The sequence below is a fragment of the Rhyacophila brunnea genome, unplaced genomic scaffold, assembly GCF_057557595.1.
Source record: "Rhyacophila brunnea isolate RB1 unplaced genomic scaffold, BYU_Rbru_1.0 scaffold_10, whole genome shotgun sequence".
NCBI classification, from domain to species: domain Eukaryota; kingdom Metazoa; phylum Arthropoda; class Insecta; order Trichoptera; family Rhyacophilidae; genus Rhyacophila; species Rhyacophila brunnea.
In genome coordinates, this window is record NW_028232752.1 from 38,982,290 (window position 1) to 39,001,981 (window position 19,692).

The following is a 19,692-nucleotide window of genomic DNA, read 5'->3' on the forward strand; positions in this document are numbered from 1 at the left end:
AAAACACGTTAACTCACTATTAACTATTTAACTTTTTAATGAACATTGACCATTTAACCATTTAATAGCAAAAAGTATTTACCAATAACTTAAAATATCAATATATAAGATACATATTACTTTCAGTATTGCGAAAGAAAATATTTTTTATTTGTAAATGAGAACGAGTGTATCTGACTACAAAAATAATACTCACAAGAAAACTCAATTTAAGATTTTTCACATTAATAATATTAATAGACCAATGGCTTTGTGAATTTCATGTTTGTGTTATGAATTTAGGTAGGTACGCCAAAGGGTGAATTGGAAGAGAAGAGAGTGATTTTTTAAGTAGTTAGGTATATATAAAAAAATTATTGAAAGGCTCAGGTGCCGTATATAATGGTAAGATAATAAGTTATATATTTTATTATAATTCCGTTTTTTTCTCATCTCAGAAATGAACATGTTATAACTCATAATGAATAAACATTGAGACAACAATGTATTAAATAACGTAAAATATGTCATATAAGTATCATGGTTAATAAATACACAACATAAAAGAGAATTGAAATGTCCATTATAAAGTTTTCCGAATATATTTCACTTGAAGATAGGTGGCTATTCCACTCAACTTCTTAATTGATTTTTATATATTCATATATATTGATTTATTATGTATGATGCCGAATATAATATAAACAACTCTAATATTTAAATAAATTGACAAATTAACAAAATATCATAAAATTGTATTGTCAATTAAAAAAATCATTTAACTTGATTTTTTAATCTACATATAACGATCAACGTGTATTATATTTGATTTTCTTGTCAAATTAAAGTTTATAAAATAGTGATAATGTATAATTTTTTCATGCGCCATCATCCATATGGGTGCAGAATTATTATAAGCGGTCCCTCAGTATTTAATAATCCAGTGTAAAGGAGCAGTCTTTCACAATCAAATGCGTACATGCGCACTGGCTTCTCACCCGGAGGCTCAGGGTTCAATCCATGGTGGAGCAATGGAGTATCTATATGATTTTCTAACAAGATAGGATAATATGTCTGTGATTGTTCTACTGCTACTACTATTTGACTATTATTGGGCTTCGTGGGCGTAGTATTAAAATGAGAAAAAATTAGATGGTTTCTGGACGAAAGAATAATAAAATAAATACATCAAAAATAAAAGCAGCCTTATTTTATAAATTCGTAGTTTGATTCAGATTATAGTGTTCCATTCTTAATTGGAAATAAAGAAACATTTTTACTGCCATAAAACGTTAAAAAAATAAGATATAAATTGCATTGATCATCTCTTTTTATGAAAATGTATTCTTATTTAAAAAAAGATACGATTCTTACATCTTCTGCAATGACAAAAGCGTTTTAATTAAAAAGCAAGGAATTTTCCATTATAAATTTCCTTATAAAATTGGCATACAATTCTTCAGGGCCATTTCAATAAAATGTTAAGTTTGCATTAGTAAATGAAATTATTTTCATGGCTTCAATATTAATGCCATACCTATTGATTCGTATTAATTATATCTCTCGTTTTCTTTTGTGTTGTCTTCCAATGAAAATTATTCAGAATTATTTTATTTTTCACCGTATTATCAATTACGACATGGCAAGCGCGCACACAGAAAATAACATTTCAAGGCGACCATTTCAAAAAAAATATTCATAATAGTTTATTATTGATGTTTAAAGCAGCGGGAGGGGCCGGGCGTAACAAAATCCAGCATGTGCCACTTACTTCCGTGTTTACCTCGCGGATTCTCATACGTTTCCGGGTACATACCCCATACCCAGACACTTTTAAATCTAGCTATGAACACCTAGCTTGCATATAACTACGGGTGCTCACTTACGAGTTATTGAGACCTGTCGTAACCACAAGTGGTTATCGAATGTGCGTGGCCTAGCCCAACGGTTATAATTATTAGAATCATTAGTATCCGTATGTGTCGTCTTGTAAGGGTACTTTTATTTGTCATTTTCTGCGCCCATTAATTAGTATGTAAATGATTCCATTATATACGAATTGAGGTGATAAGCTAAGGCCAATATGGAAATATGTCGTGAGTATCTACGGCAAAGTCAAAACTTAGATACGACACGTTCCCCATTAACATATCAAACCATCAAATTACGTAGCTACATTTAAGCCCAAATATAAACATATCTAAATATTATACTCTAGTGTATAAATTATTGTAGTACACTGTACACCAACTTTAAAAAACATGTTATGTCACAATAAATTACCTTTTAATACATTGAAAGTCATCCAAGTAAACAGTAGTGCTATAATATAAAACTACAAACGTCTACGCCTATGCCAATGTAGCGTGAAAAGGTTGCCTGTACGACATTTATAGCGTAATATGTTAGTACATTTTTATTATTAGTTTTTTATTATACTTATAATAAGTATATTTTTATATAAGGTTATACAAAAAGTAGTCTTGGAAATGAGCTACAAAATATAATCCTTTATTTTAAATAAATTTAATAATAACACATAATAAGATCCTTATTAGATTATGACATACAATATGGTTTTACTTATAACTATTCTATATATTATTAAAAAAAAACTACTATCTCATAATATCATTGAAATATAATGAATAAATTACCTTGTATATATATTTTTACAACAAATACTAATTCATAGTTTAATTTTTGTGATGGGTACTTTATGAACCGCATATAAGATCACTACATGATGATATTGATGGTTTTAAAATCATGAACAAATATTGTACTCTTTATATGTTGTTTAGAATGACATCTTGAACCTACAAAAAGTGTGACAGCAGGTGTTATTTCGTGACGAAGTTCCAACTATTTAGCGGGAAATACATAATGACGAAACTATCAAAATTCCTTTTCACATTTCTCTACTGTAAAGAAATTGTGCCGTATGTCACGTAGTAAACAAGATAGTATGTTTTATATCATAGGTATAATAATAGTTTTACTTTAAGTTGCAAAAAAATAAGTATTTTCAGTCAACTATATTTTTTTTCAAAATGTCCTTTAAAATAAATGATACCGAGATAAGAAATGTCGGTATGAATGAATTTTCCGCGTGACGTAAGTTGAATTGTATGTTCACCAAGTTGTGTTGAATGAGTACCTACAATGGAAAGTTATTTACACCCATAGCGTTTTTAAAAGTTTTTTTTTTGTGTTGACAGGTTCCGAGATAAAATATATGCTAAGTATGTATGTATGTGGTTTTTCTAAATGACGTAAACAGTTCTATTCCAATAAGTTAACTGCATAATATATTATTTTCGTTATTTTTTTGATACGAGATAACTCCGATAACATTGGGATCAATTTTGTATACAATTCGATTATCTGAATTGTAGATTAACATTACATTTGTTAGCGCTGCGTAAACAGAATGCTACTGATTTTTTTGGTATTATGTCACTTTGACGTATGGTAAACGTTACAAAAGATGTCGTCGAACTGGAATAATAATCAATACGCTATTTTATATCGTAAATAATGTTAAATTATAATATCGCGTTTATAATGTAATGTCACGTTTGTTCATCTGTATTACATTGTATATTATATATTATACATAGTACAAAGGTACATCGCCTTTGCGATTTTCCAGCAATGCCGATCAGAATGGAGGAATCCACATGAGGTGGTCATCCCCGGCTGTAAGGCTGTATAATACAAAATGTTATAAATATATAATTTAATATTATTTAAAATAAAACGCAATTTTATAGTAATTATTCATGATGACCTAGCGGTTTACGAGTCGGCTTACAATGTCATGGGTACCAGATTTGAATCCTGGATCTGTCAATTGGTTGCAAATAGATTAAGCAAGTGGCTAATATCAATCTCTTGTCAAATCAAACATCTGTTAATAAAAACCTCCACCATGTGAAGCAGTGACATCCCGTGGGGGTAGGCAGATTGAGCGTCGCTTAGGGGCGGCAGTTACTTGAAGGGCGGCAAATCGGGGAGAATCATTTGATGTATTATATAGAAATAACTACCTAAACTGAGTACTTAATAACGAAAATATCTTTTATTTAAAAATTCCGCTCACTGGTTGGAAACAAAATGTATTAATTAACATAAAAGGTTTAACAGGACTGTATTTTTTGTTGGGTTCGCGATGGCTAGTTTACTTCCATTGCCCTTCGACGTCCTTGGTGATCAGAAACGACACGAGCACGGATGATAAAAAATATTGTATAGGCATTGTTGCGCTGCCCAGGGGCGGCATTTTATCTAGGGACGTCACCGATGTAGAGGCCCATAATATTATGATCCTATTAGGTTCGGAGATGGTTAAAAAATCCACTTTTATTGAATATCAATTTCGAGTGGTTTCATCTTTGTATTAACAGTGGAATTAGTACTTTAAATTTGCGTTTTATTTTGTATTTATAAGACACTTTATTTCCACCGTGAATTAACATAACAGTTAACACGATAAAAAAAAATACTCAACATTGCAAAAATTTATACCTAAGCTAACTATTTATCATTATTGGAATAATTGATTCACAGTTATTTTTCTATCGTAATAGAAGTCGAACAAGCGATTATGGTTCAATAAAAATTTTCCTGTTTGTTTTCAGCCCACAATTAATAAAATGTTCATTCCCGTTTAAAGAAATATTTCTATTACATTCCAAGTTATAACGGTGAATATGTTAGTGTATTGTGATATAAATACAGGACAATTATAAATAAGAAAAATACAATTTATAAGAAAACATAATTCAAGTAATCAATAAATAGAGCTTAAAATATTAAATAAACATTCTGAGAATACGTATAATACTAGTTGGTATCCACCTCGTGGCCCAACTACTCATTAGTGGCTCAGTTCTTCGTCAGAAAGATTTTCTCCCTGACAACTTTCGGCGACCCACCAGAACCACTATCCCCCTTCGCAACATGCACAAATGCAATCTTTAAGTTTTATCATTATATAGTGATGGTTAAAGTTAGTATAGAGTTTAGTATCTCAACCCATCATCATTTTATAGATTTTAAGTCAGCATATTATAATACTGTAAACAGAAACAAATTATATGTCGGCATGAGGGAGCTAAACATACCACACAAACTCGTGAATATGGTCAAATTAACCATGTCAAGGGTTGAATCAAGTGTGCGGGTCCAAAATGGATTATCATCACCTCTACTTACAGCGAACGGACATAGACAGGGGGACGCACTTGTCTACCTTCTATTTAACGTGACCCCTGAAAAGATTATCCGTGATGGCAGCCAATGGCATAATATTTTATAAATAAGTTCCACTATTGGCATATGCAGACGATATTGATGACATTGCCTGGTTCCCAGAAGCCTTCAAACGGGCATTCATTTCCGTAAAGTCAGCAGCGGCAAACATGGGACTTTGAATAAACGAAATTAAAACAAAGTGCATGCCAGTTTTTCACAGTGCAACAAATGATAATAACACATTTATTATTGGCAGCGATGCTTTTGAAACTGAGGATTCATTTGTTTATCTAGGATCCCTTGTCACTAACACTAATAACACGAGCGACACAAAGGCGAAAAGATCACGTAGCATATGAAAATGCATAGACTGCGTTGGATCGGCCACGTGCATAGAATGCCGGATGATATACCAAGGATATATTCGCAAGGCGAGCTATATACACAACCCCCGAGGGCATTAGAAAACCTGGACGGCCGATATTGAGATGACTCGACTGCGCCACAGGAGATTTAAGAATGTTCGGTTAAAGCAACTGGAGAGTGTCACCGCTGGATCGTCCAGGGTGGAGGAAGTTTTTGAAGGAGGCCAATACACGCCAAGGGTTGTAATGCCATAAATGATGATGGTTAGTGATGGTTTCTTATTTATTAAGAGCATTATGATATTATGACGACCTCACGTTTGGAGTACCGGACTAATGTATTGAGGGAAAGGCTTAAGAAAAACTGTTTTAGCTTTTTTTTTAAATTATAGACTATAATATGTTATATCATCATTATCAATATCGATAGTACAACCAAGTATGTACCACGACCCTTTCCAAGAAACCATCCCACTCCCCTTCGTCCGCGGTAGCTCTCTCTACTACCTTAGCCTCAAGAATTCTGTTGTCTTTTTCGACATAGTCCAATCACCTCAGCTTAGGTGTCCTGACACTTTATTTCCCTTCCTGTCTGTTAAAGAGAAACCAGTTCCGTAGTTGAGTGACTTTCATACTTGAACAAAGGCCTGCCCAACGGAGTGAGACGATGCGACGTGAAGATCACTGTATGACGCAGACAGTCTGTAGTTTTATCTTTTTTACCTCGTGTAATCTTCACATACTTTTACGATGACCCTTCTCAATATATTCCTTTCAATGAAATCTTGCTTCATGATAATATAAAGCATATACATATATAGAGAGCACCATACAATACAACGTGTATTTACATTATTTACCGTATTTTAAAAACCACAGAATTAATAATGACGTTAGTGAGAATATGTTGATGTTTCTTGTATTCCCTTCTTCCTACGTTTTATTTTTCTCTGATAATGGTAAACAAATAGTTCAGGCAGGAAAACAAACTGTTAAGGAATTATATAATAATATATTATATACAAATAGTGTTCACATATTCCCACTAGAATCAGATATGGTAAAATATTTAAACTTTATTGTAAGACGTTTATTGTTACATTATATTCTTATTCAATCCGTGCAGTGGGTTTAAATAAGGAACTAAATTAAATAAGCTAATTTTTAATTAAGTATACGTTATCCAAACAAAACCTTTACACTACGTACCTACTTAAAGGATTATAGATATGTAGATATATAATATATATATAGGGTCATCTGTCACTTTATAATTATAGTATTAAGTGAAGCAAATCAGTGTTACTTGATTGGATTATTTTGGTCTACGACGTGTTATTCTAGGAAGAAGAATCACTAATTCGTGGAAAAGAAACCTTATAAAAGTATTTTAATGCCACGTTGTACTTTGTGGAGGTTTTATACGATGTATTATTATATTATACATTGGTATGACAGAAGATAATATGTCACCATATATCATACTATACTCATATGTGTATATATATATTATGCAAGTCGTAAAAAATAACAGTGTTGTATACTTATTCAATATTATCATTTTCAGTTAGTATAAAGAATAAACTTGAATTTAATATCGATAAATTTTTCTGCATTACCTACTTTATCTAGGCCAAAATACTGAATTAATTATAATTATATGATCTCAAAAATTTCATTAAAGCGTCAATCCGAGGCGAATGATCTTGGCATAATTTTTGACTCTTCATCATCTATTCATTCACATAATATAACTTCTACAGCTCTACGTACAAGCAACCTTCAAGGATTCATCATGCGAAAATCTAAACCATTCAAGAATCCAAATGTCATACGTACGCTCTACGTCTCGTTAGTGTGTAGTATTCATGAACATGGGTCTATTATCTCGAGTCGTTACAAAATTTCGCTTATTTTAAATCGCGTTCAGAAGAAATTTCATTCATACATATAACTATGTTCCTTACCATCATAAGTCAAACGATTATTTTTCGAGTGCCTGTCTAAATGGCATGCTTGCTTTGCACACTTCTACTCTTGAGGCATTTTTGCCTGCTCTCACAATGGAGGGTTTCCAACCCTGGCGTCTTAAAAAAAATAATTTATATACACCTGAAAACTACATAATATGTGGTTGCAGACATGACCTATTGAAGGTCAGAACCATGACAAGCTTATCGGGAACCATTAGCGAGGGGTGAAATGTGCAAGATTAGTCAATGCCCTCCCTAAAGACATAGACATATTCAATGATATGCTGTGTATTTTGTTTTTGGAATTTTATTTTATTAAATATAACATTATATATTTTTTTGCTTCTCTCTTGTGACGGTAATATTTGTTATAATTTGTTTGAATAGAACCAGCTTTTCTTTATTTTAAATCTCACATTATGAACATCCTGAATTTTCATTTATTATACCCACAATGTTTTTTGTTAAATAAATAAACATTAAAACTAGAAACAAATAAGCAAAGTGATTGAAAATTAAATAATCAAAAACATGCCGAGGAGGCTTACTCATTTCCTTCAATTCCCATCCGTTGCAAAAATTACATAGAGCGGGTGGTCGTTTGAAATATTATTATGAGGGTAAATAAGTTATTAATTATTATTTAAATTCTAAAATAACAAATTATTATTTTTAAATAATTATAATTATAATTGTATCACTTGTAAAAACAGTGATTTATTACATCAAAACATGCATTACATTTAGTAGGATTATACTGTAAAATCTTTTGATCTTAAAGATTTTCTATATTTATTTATTATTTTTGCTTTTCGATTATAAATTCTTAGTCATTCATGCACTTGCTAAAGCATAAGCTACCATGCGCAATACAAACGTGTTAGAAATTTATGGAGATAAACAACCTAATCCGTGTCAGCACATTGATCGGCGATATTAAATATCCATTTCCCGTAGTGTCCAATTATGGCAAACTAAGTAGATAGCCAATTATTGCAATAATTGTGTCCGCGATATCCATTTTCCACATAGTTAGCTATATCCGATGACGCAAACTCCATTTATAGTACGAGTAGCTAACTTAATAATTAGTCGTATAATAAATATTTGTTTCAGTTGAAAATGTCCCACTGAGGCGGACGAAACCGGTCCTAATATATTAATTAAAGTGGAATAAGTACAATAAAAAAATTGCGTTTTATTAAATAAAAACAACAATTAATAATTATAATAATTATTTTCTAAAAATCTTATTTTCAAGATATTCTTTTGATTGTGAGTACGTCAATAAATAGCGAATCATAATTCATTAGTCGTGTCACTAAGTTCCCGGTCTGTTAGTATCTCAGTCTCTGTATCGCTCCTCACAACATCCCATTCTACGGAGATTCGGACCTCGGAACATCATCATAAGTATTGTGACATAGCTACTGTAATATAAACATACTCTTGTACCGACTTAAACAGTCGCTGCAAATAAAACTCGCTCCACCATCCATCGAAGCAACCACTGAAATCCCGACTTCTTCATCCACCACGACTCCCACAAAATTTATTTAAATTTTATACACAGATATAAAGAGAGTGAATAGCTTCCATTGTAAAATACGATATAGCAAATAGAGAAGATAATTAAGTGATATATTTTATTATACAAATGACACAGTGGATGAAGATATAGTTAACTGACCGATTGACATGGCGAAATCATATTTACTTTTTTTCATGCATTTATAATAAAATTAATGATTTATAATAAATACTCCCACATCGTTTATAATGTACTCATACCGCAATTATAAATCTAGTGATATAATATTATAATGTCTCGTAATAGCAGACAGAGGTAAGTTTCTCTTACAACATGTATTTACTTTAAAAGCTGATCAGTTAGATAAGCTGTCAAGTGCATTAAGTTATAATTAACTTGGGGATGGTTTACATAACTAATTTCATGTCAGAAAATTTACATCTACAATAGTAATAAAATGCTAAAACAGTTCACCGCAATATAAATTAAGCTGTTTCGTAAGTTGTAGAGTTTTCTTGCGCAAAATATAATTAACATTAAATTGTATTCCTTGAGTATATTAAACTAAACAACTTCTTCATAAATAATTCATAAGTAAGCATTACAGTGTTTCATTTTAAAAGCTGTTAAACAGATTATATAGATATTCGTATGAAAAAATAAAATTGTCTTCGCTTAAACTTAAAGCCATTAAGACTGTAATGGTATTCATATTACTAATAAACTTATATTCCCATATTGTATATTGAAATAATTACATATTATGTTAATCAAATATTGTAACAATATAGCGGCATGACTTCGAAAGGAGACTCATAGATGGCGCGGCTCATTGACTGGACACCGCTAGCGCTATGTAGACAGATAGGGATTTAACTCTATGTTGACTCCGTAATTTATATCTCTCACAGATCTCTCATAGTCTTACAGCCAGTCAGTTTAGTCTGATTAACTCTGACCCTTTTGATCATACAGGTTCTCTACTTTGAGACTAAGCACCTTACACTATCGAGATTATTTTTTAGTGATGAGTGTGATAATATCTAGTTGTTAAATGTGATATCTACCTGAACTGAACTAATCCTTTGGCAAGTTCATCTGGTTATTTGGTTGCGCGAGTCATCTTATCTTGTTAATCTGTTTTCGCGTACCGTGAATTTTTCTTTGTTATTATTGATTAAATCTTTGTGAACTCTAAATAATACTGAATATAGCTGGCGACCAACATGGGCCCAAAGTGTTTCTATGGTATAAATAAAAAAAACCATCGACAGGTTGCATAACAACTCATCTCGCATTGGTTTTAAAATCAACGCGAAGAAAACCAACGGTTTGTATAATTGCACCTGTCCTGATCCAGATTTCCTTCTGATTAGCGACGGAAAAAACATTGAGAGCGTCGACAGCTTCAAGTACCTGGGGGTACACATCACGGGAGATGGCATTTTGCAGAAAGAGCTCGCTATCTGAATGGGAATGGCTGCACGATTGTACTCGGTCAAAACCAAATGCTGCCTATTCGACGCTTGCATTCTGACGGTGTTGCTTTACGGTAGTGAATCATGGCACCTTATGAAGGCTCAGAGCAACCGTATACTGAGCTTCGAAAACATATGTTTGCAACGGATACTGGGTGTGCGATGGTATGACTTTAGGAGCAACGAGGAGATAAGAGAACCCACCAAGTAGCCTCTCTCATGCTGAGAGTGAAGAGGCGACGTTGAACCTGGCTCGGCCACGTGCTGCGGATGCCAGAAGAGAAGCTCAACCTGGCTTGCCTGTTTTTCAAACCGACTGGATTCAGGCGTCCTGGAAAGCCGCTAAATACTATCGATATAGTGTATACGGCGGATTTACGAGATGCTGGTCTGACCTGGAACGAAGTAAAAAGACTGGCGAGCGACAGGAATTCTCGGAGGCGCCGCGTAGTGTCCATATGCTCCAACTAAGGGGCAGATAAGGCCGAAGATATTATTATAGTATAGTACAATTTATCTCCATTATATAATCGACATAATAATATATGGTACAGTATTTTTGCTGATTACATAAATCATTCATAAAATTCTAAAAAATCCTTACGTCGAAACAACGATGACATATTCGACAATTAAAAAAAAAACTTTGATCGATTAGTAGCACGCCACAATCTACTTTAACACACACAGTACCTACCTATTTGGTATATTATATAATAATAATATATCACCATTTTTGTCCCGATCCATTTCGGTAGGTCAAAGATTGTTATTTTTACCAAGTATTTACTTATACTGTTATTGATCTCACATTCATGATTATTCTGAAAATTATTCTCCTATCAAAACTTTGACTGTAAAAACAAAATTTTTCTCATGTTATCGTGGATGGTCAGTTTTTTCTCTTTTATCATTTAAATAGTGAACTGCAGGGTTTGATATCCGATACGATAATATTTTTATAAAATGTCTATATATTATCTCTATTGTGTATAGAAAACGTACTGATTCGTAGCATTTCTCTGTTACAGGTAAACAACTTAACACCATGGGTCATTCTATGGTATTGTGTCTGCTGTTAATTGGAGTCATAAGCACTCAGCGGAGCTTTGTGGCACCTGCAGCGATTCCTCAAACTCCAACAGACCACGGTGAGTACATACAAAACATAATTTCTCTGAATCCTGACAATCTAAGGTGGTTCCACAGCCTTTTACATTACCAGTCAATAATTGACAAACATGATTTTCTTGTAGGATACTGCTCAACTTAGTTATTACTATATTTTTTTGGGAATGGGAAAACTCGGCGACAGGACGACTGGACGTCGCATTGTCAAATGAAATAAATAGACTGCATGGTTGCAAATAATCGGTCCCGTGCGGCTCCGTTCGGGATGAAATGTGAGCAATTAAATATTCATTCTGGCGCAATACAGCGCTGTGGAAGGCGGCCGTGCATAATCCACGGCTGTACAGACACGGCGGGTGGTGGAGGGTGTGTTCTTCGTTACGATTTTATACAGAAAGTAGACGAGAAATTTTAATCAGTTTCTATCTTTTTTTTTTTTTTTTTTTTTTTTTTTCGACCATGTCCGATCCTGATAGGATCATATGGGCCTCCACAGAGTGGAGGTTTGTATTGACAGATTTTGTTTTTTACGAGAAATGGATGTCAGCCACTTGGTCAACCTACTAGGTCCTTACCCTGACACACACAAATTGAAAAACAATGTGTGTACTTGCCAGACCTAGGATTCGAACCTGGGACCCACGGCTTTATAGTCCAACGCTTATACCTACTTACCTACTTAATAGTTTTAATTCATTTTGCTCTAAACATAATGTTTTTTATTGCGAATTGAGAATTATTATGCCTGAGACTTTATATAAAAATAAAAGAACTATCTTCTCGTTGGAACTTAAACATATTATGCACAATTAAATCATTATTTACGTGTGCATATTTAAATTCTCACCTAGTATTAAATAATAATAGAATAATTTAAATATATGTTTTAAAAGTATCTATAATTCACGAACGTTTATTTTTGTCAAATTGCATTCGATTGCGTGGCGCCCAGTTGTCCCCGCGCCGAATCATCCTAGACCCATTTTTTTACACCTTTGTACTACAATCAGCTTAGAAAGAACACTGACTTGTGTGTAGGTACCCGATGCGTCCAGTATCAATTTCTTATAATGATCCAAAAAAAATCTTGAATAAAAAAAAATATTAGTCGGCAGGGTTGGCGAACCTTTTTATGGTTAGGTGCCAAAAAAATTTTTTTTTGGATTTAACTAACCAATTTTTCTACCCACAAGTCGAAACATAATATTAGATTTCACTAGTCAATTCTCCATTATTCCCCTACTACTTATCATTGGTGCCTTTTAAATATTGGGGACGTTTAGCGACGTTGAGGTTCCACAATTATTTCGCGTAGATACAAACAGTATTTCCGGGTGCACCGTAGGTATGCAACCGCTGTTATGTTATATTTGGTTATAAATCAGATTTTCAAAAGTATCAGTTAAGGGTAATCTTTGAAAATCGAAATAATTTAAATCAAAATTAAGGTACATTTTAATTGTAAAACAATAAAAAAACCATCGTTAACACGCTTTTGTCATAAATAATGACTATTTTTTGCTCATTGCATCAATCGTTTTAACTTAGTTGTTGCATTTTGTTGTAAATTCATAATTTAATATAAATGCTACAACCATCATTTCAAGACACACATAAAATAGTTGAAATAGCCGTTGACAGTATCAACGGTAGAGTTACCTAATAAAAAAATATAGTACGCGTTCAACAACCTTGGAAAACTTCCATTAAACAAACATTAGAATGCCAGATCATAGAAACAGAACAGTGGACTATTCGCAAAAAAATGTACATAATTTCGTGTTTCAAACAAACAATTAGCAAAATTAAACACGGTATGAGTAGACGTAAAATCAATGAAAGTACGCAGCAAAAAAATAACATTACAATGTAAGAGCTATCCACAAATTACATACCTACCTACAAACCCTGAATATAAAAGGAAGGTAAACACGATTTAAAAAATGAGTTTAAGTTTATGGATTGTAACTAATATGGAAGTTCGAGGGTTTCTACTATATCCCCAATAAACAAAATTATATTACATAGTTATTTTTATTTGATATATATACTTAACTCATTTAAAACTAACACCGCGACTGGCGCGTTTGGAGTCGTTGGCCATTAGATATAATTAACGCGTTATTTAAAAGTGGTAATGAAATTGTGTTAATATAATATAGTTTTCAACTTTGTTTTGAGATAGAATTATAGAATTACATTATAATGTTATATTAAATCAGTTACAATACCTTTATTTAGATTACAAAGCTAAGTAGTAGTAGCCTTTCTTATTTTAAATATCTCAGATAACGTAGTTATTAGCAATTATTTGTATGAATCATAGACGGATCAATAGCTTAATGGATATGAGCACTCGGCTGAATAGTGAATTATGTGTTCGAATACCACTAATTCTAACTTTTTTTTCTATGTATATTTTATTTATTTATTTTATTTTATTTTATTTGGGAAACCTCACAGTCGACATTGAAAGTACATATTACAACTTTTTACATAATATACAAGGACCAATAATGGGTTTCCACATTTATTATTACATTTATATTAAACTAAAACAAAGTGAGATAGAAGAAACAACTTTAAAATAAGTATATAATATAAGGTATGTGTTTACGTGCGTGTGTATATATGGGTGAGAGTGCGTGGGAGTAGGCTTTGGTATTTATTGCGGTAGTGTGAAGTTAGTTTTGTATGTTTTTTCACAAATTGTTTTTGTGAATGTGTCAAATGTTAGGTGTAAAATGTCTGTATCGCTGAAAAAATTATTGTACGTAGTCATTATTCTAACGAATACAGCATTACTAGCGTAGTTAGTGTTGTGTTTAGGTATATGGAATAATTTTTGAGAGCGCGTGCGTTTCTGGGGTACATTTAAACATATGCTGGACTGCACTATTTCGATCGAGTCAATGGCGTTATGTATGATTTGGTGTAGGAATTTAATGTCGTGGACAGTGCGTCGTGATTCCAGGGAGTTGATGTTGTAGTTATGTGTGCTGGTGGAATTATGTTGTGTTACTTGGGTTGGAGGTGATGATTTGTGATATCTTAGGTGCTTGATGAATCGTTTTTGTACTTTTTCAAGTCTGATTTTTTGTGATTTATAGGTGGGTGACCAAATAGTAGAAGCAAACTCTAAGATGCTGCGTACGTAGGAGAAATAAAGTAGTTTTATGACGTGTGTGTTGGTAAATGGCTTACCTGTACGCAAAACAAAACCTAATGCTTTTGAGGATTTTTGTGCAATGTGATCAATATGAGCATTAAAGTTTAGTTTTATATCCAATAGGACACCCAGGTCTCTGACTACCGGAGTGAATGGGATTGGCGCGGAATTAATTTCATACTGAAATTTTATTGGTGTACGGTTTCTTGTAAAATAAATAGATTGACACTTGGAAGCATTTAGAGTAAGGAGATTCTGGACACAATATGATGTTAGGCGTTCTATGTCTTCTTGCAGTCTATGGCAGTCAGCAAGGCTATTCACCTCCGTGTATAGCTTTAGATCGTCTGCATATAAAATATAGTTTGCGTGTTGAAAACACTTGCCAATGTCATTGATATATGAGTTGAATAAAAGTGGCCCCAGATGAGAACCCTGGGGAACGCCTGAGGGAATAGAGATAAAGTTTGAGCGGTGTCCACCAATAACTACGGCTTGGCATCGGTTGTGAATGTATGAAGTAAGCCAGCGGAGTAGATCTCCGTGAATACCAAGTAGTTCTAGTTTCTGGATCAGGATAGTATGATTAACTCTATCAAAGGCCTTAGAAAAATCGGTGTAGATGGTATCTACTTGCGATTTTTTATCCATGGAATTAAGAAGATAACTAGAGAATATAGCAAGATTTGTTACCACCGACCTGCGTTGCATGAAACCGTGTTGTTTTTCGCTAATGTTTTTACATATAGCAGGGTAAAGTTGATCATATACTATACGTTCGAAAAGTTTACTGAGTACTGATAGTATCGAGATTGGTCTGTAGTTTTCTGCTCTCGAAGTGGAGCCGTTTTTGAAAATTGGGATCACAAACGCTTCTTTCCACTTGTGCGGAAATGTACCGTCTCGGAGAGATTTTTTGAAGATTATAGATAAGGGGTATCCAAGCTCATCTGCGCAGTTGATTAGGTAAACTGGGGGAATATTATCGCTTCCTGTGCCTTTGCTTACATCAATGGTTTTAAGGTATTTCAGGACGATGTTTTCGGTGATGATTATATTTGACGTCGCGGCGATGTTGTTTTTTGAGTTGATGCTGGATAGGCATGGATCTAGATTGGGATCAGAATTGAAAGTTGTCAAGAAATATGTAGAAAATAATTCGGTGACTTCAATGTCATCTGAAGCAGTGACGCCGTTGTAATGGATGTTTTTGGGGATTGTATGAAATTTTCGCTTGTTTTTGACGAAGGTCCAAAAATATTTAGGGTGGGACTTAATGGAGCGTTCGGATATTGTGATGAAATTTTTATAGCACTCTGTCTGCAATTTCTTTTGCCTTTTCCGTAATATACTAAAAGATTCATAATCTAGATAGTCACCATGAGTTTTCCATTTTTTATGGTACTTGTCCTTTTCTTTAATAATTTTGATAAGAGGTGTCGAATACCATCGAGGAAATGCTGAATTTTTTGTAGCTTTTTTAGGAATATGTAGCTCGATACTTTTGTTGAGAATGTTATAAAAACGTTCTACGGCGTCATCAATGTGAGGTGTGCTAAGACATTGAGACCAGTTGACAGAAGATAAATAGTTATTAATGGATGCATAGTCGCCCCGTCTAAATGCGAGTGTTTGTTTTTGATTTAACTTAATTCCGGGAGTTAGCACAGTATAAGGAAGATCGATCTCGAGAGCTGGATGATATGTATCCTCTGGGACTAATGGGTCATTTGAGTGACGCACTATTACGTCATTGTTTGACAAAACTAGGTCTAAGGCTCGATTTTGGATATTAGTTTGACCGTTATATTGGTTGAGTCCAGCTAGCGAAATACTGTCGACAACCAGAGATTCTGTAAAGTTATTTGTTTGAGATGGCGAGAAATATTGTGAGTGAATATGTTTCGTCCAAGATAAAGAGGGTATATTAAAGTCACCGATGATGAGGAAACGATCAGCAGCATATTCTACAGTCAGTCTGCAGATCGATTGAAAAAAGATAGATAATTTTTGTGAGTGGTAAGAGGTCCCCCCTGGGATGTATACGCATGCGACGTGAAGGTTGTAAGGAGTTCCGAGTGATTTGGAGGTAATAGTTACCCAAATACATTCAATGTTCTCAGGTTGCCAGGAACATTGACGAACAGCGTTGAGGGTACGCATGGTGCACAGAAAAACACCACCGCCCTTGGATTTTTCAGAGTTAGTGAAGCTACGGTCGCAGCGGAACACATCGTACCTGTTGTCAGTGATTTCGGCATCAAAGATATCTGGTTGCAACCAACTTTCAGTGACACCTATGATGTCGTAGGCGTTACTCATAACGTTACTGGAAAATTCGTTAGTTTTCGAGCGAAGTCCACGTGTGTTTTGATAATATATAATAAGATTAGGCATATTTTACAAAAGTCTTATTGAATGTGTTTAGGCCAAAAGTATAAGGGTATGCCATAAATAGTTTATTATTTTTATTTATTAGCAAATTAGTGCCAGTAAATAAATGATTTAGATTCCGATGATAATTGTGTATATTATAAGTATTACAGTGCTCAAAGTAGATTATCAAAAAGCATTGTACGTAACGTAGGTGACTAATTGGATTATAAGTATTCGATGTAAAGATAATAATTAGTGACACTAAGTTGCTTACGATAATATCTATAATGGTATATTTACTAAATGGGTAATAACATCGTAGTGTTAATGTGTGTGTTTTGTGAAACGTAATATGAAGAAAACAGAAAACATAAATGAATATTATAAGTGAAAAAAAAATCCATGTCCATAATATCGCCGTTATCCTTTGGCCAGCTTTTCTAGGTCCCCCTCCGAATTTATGAGGATAGCTGGAGACGTTTCCAGCTTCCTCACGAATATTTTTCCGTTTCGCACCCAAGTAAAACGGAACCCCAGGTCTTTAGAGCCTTAGTTTTTTGCGTGAGGTGCTCGTTCACGTACACCGGGAACGATGGGCCTAGAATGTTTAGAGCTGATGATTGGCAACCACCTTTTTGAGAGGCCAATCTGCGCATGCCAGAGATAAGATCAGTTTTCAGCTGCCTGCGGGCTAGTTTCGCTACAATAGGTTTCGGCCTGCTGGGGGTCGGTGAGCGTTGGGCCACCCTCGTCGCGAAAACTATATCGCTGGCACTAATTTTGACTCCTACCTCGTTACCCAGTTTACTGATGATGGCAGAGAGGTCCTCTGACTTTCCTTCGGGCACTCCAAGAATTTCTACACTTTCAAGACGGTCCCACTTTTCGATGTTGTCGAGGCGTGTTTGCAGCGTGTCGACTGTATCTTTAAGTTGGGTGATGTTATTTTCGAGTTTATCCATGTGTTTGATTTTTTCGTCAAATAATTGAATTTTTTTTTCCTGTTCTTGGAATTTATTGTTTATGAATGCCATTGATGTTTTGAGATCAGATAAATCATCTTTCAAAGATTATTTTCAAAAATAGTTTAATTTAGCAATGGTGACAGTTTTCGCTTAAAGCTGTAAACACTTCATCCGTCAGGGTAATCAAAACTAGGCTAATCCAAAAATAATCCTCGGAAAATCGGTTTGACGATAGAAATAGCATTGACGAGTGTAAGGGGATGGGGCGAATGGTAGAGACCTACTTACAAATGGCCATGTGGACGCTAAATTCTCATTTCGGGATGAGTATTTGAATAGTGACGAATTAAGTAAAATAATCATCAATTAAAACGTCCCATGAAATTCTGGCGAGACGTATTTCTGTCTGTGAAAGGATAAATATAGCTACTTCAAAATGGCAGCTTTTCAGGAGAGATATTATATGAATGATTTTTGATAGTACGCTAATTTACCAACGTAACATTAAATAATAGTAAGAGGGCTCGCACATCAGAACTCGCCGCATGCGTCTTACGACGAATTCGTCGATGTGACGTCATCGTAAACCAAGAAACAAACGTTATCAAATGGACCTTCGCAGATTGGCCGATGCAACTGCAACTCTGCGACCCTGCGACATTCGTCTAGTTGCAATGGCCAAAGCGTGCATGTCGATCTCGGGAATGTCGCCTCCGCGCAAGCGCACAGCTGGCGGCCATCGGTCATTTCTGTCTTTGTCTCTGTCTACAATGTCATTGATCGCTCACGCCGCCGCGTTTGACGTTTGTTCATACAATCAACACAATAAAAATGGCAGACGAGAGACTTCTCTTTTTTCGTCTTTGACGTTTGCCGCTGGGCAGATGTGCGAGGATGTACGATGCAACATTCGTCGAAATTTTGTCAACTTTTGATTTATGGCCGTTAGGCACACAAGGCGAATTGTGATGTGCGAGCCGACTAAGTGAGATGTCATCAAAATTATTATGTAATATGACATGTGAACCGTTTTACTAAAAATTTCCCGGTGCGCTCGAAAAACCATGTTTTATTTTGATTCGCTAATTATTTTATGGTTGTTGAATTATGCATAAAGAAGAAACTCCGCTCGTTAAATTTAAAAACACTGAAATTCCTATTATTAAACATTATATCAGGGGTAGTCAACCTAGTCCCTACCGCCCACTAGTGGGTGTTCCAGCTTTCATGGTGAGCGGTAGGGGTTTTAAAAACATTTTCATTATGTTTTCATAAAATATTAAAATATTATTTCATATTATGACCAAAGAAAGAAACCGCTTGAATATTTCCGAAAGAAGAGACCTTCGTCTGTTTGTCATACAAATTGTGCCTGATATCCAGTATTTAGTTTCGCAGCATCAGCCTCAGGTATCTCATTAATAATTTAATTAATTAAGTATAATTAATTAAATGTAATTTCACCA

At 34.2% G+C, this 19,692-nt stretch overlaps 1 protein-coding gene across 1 annotated transcript in view; it reads left to right on the forward strand.

The window, feature by feature from the left end:
• Positions 1-19,692, forward strand: part of LOC147079189 (uncharacterized) — a 174,168-nt gene that overhangs the window by 96,177 nt on the left and 58,299 nt on the right. The window contains exon 2 of the mRNA XM_085954066.1: positions 11,617-11,736. Coding sequence (XP_085810192.1) covers positions 11,634-11,736 — 103 coding nt within the window. The 5' untranslated portion in view covers positions 11,617-11,633. The remainder of the gene's footprint in view (positions 1-11,616; positions 11,737-19,692) is intronic.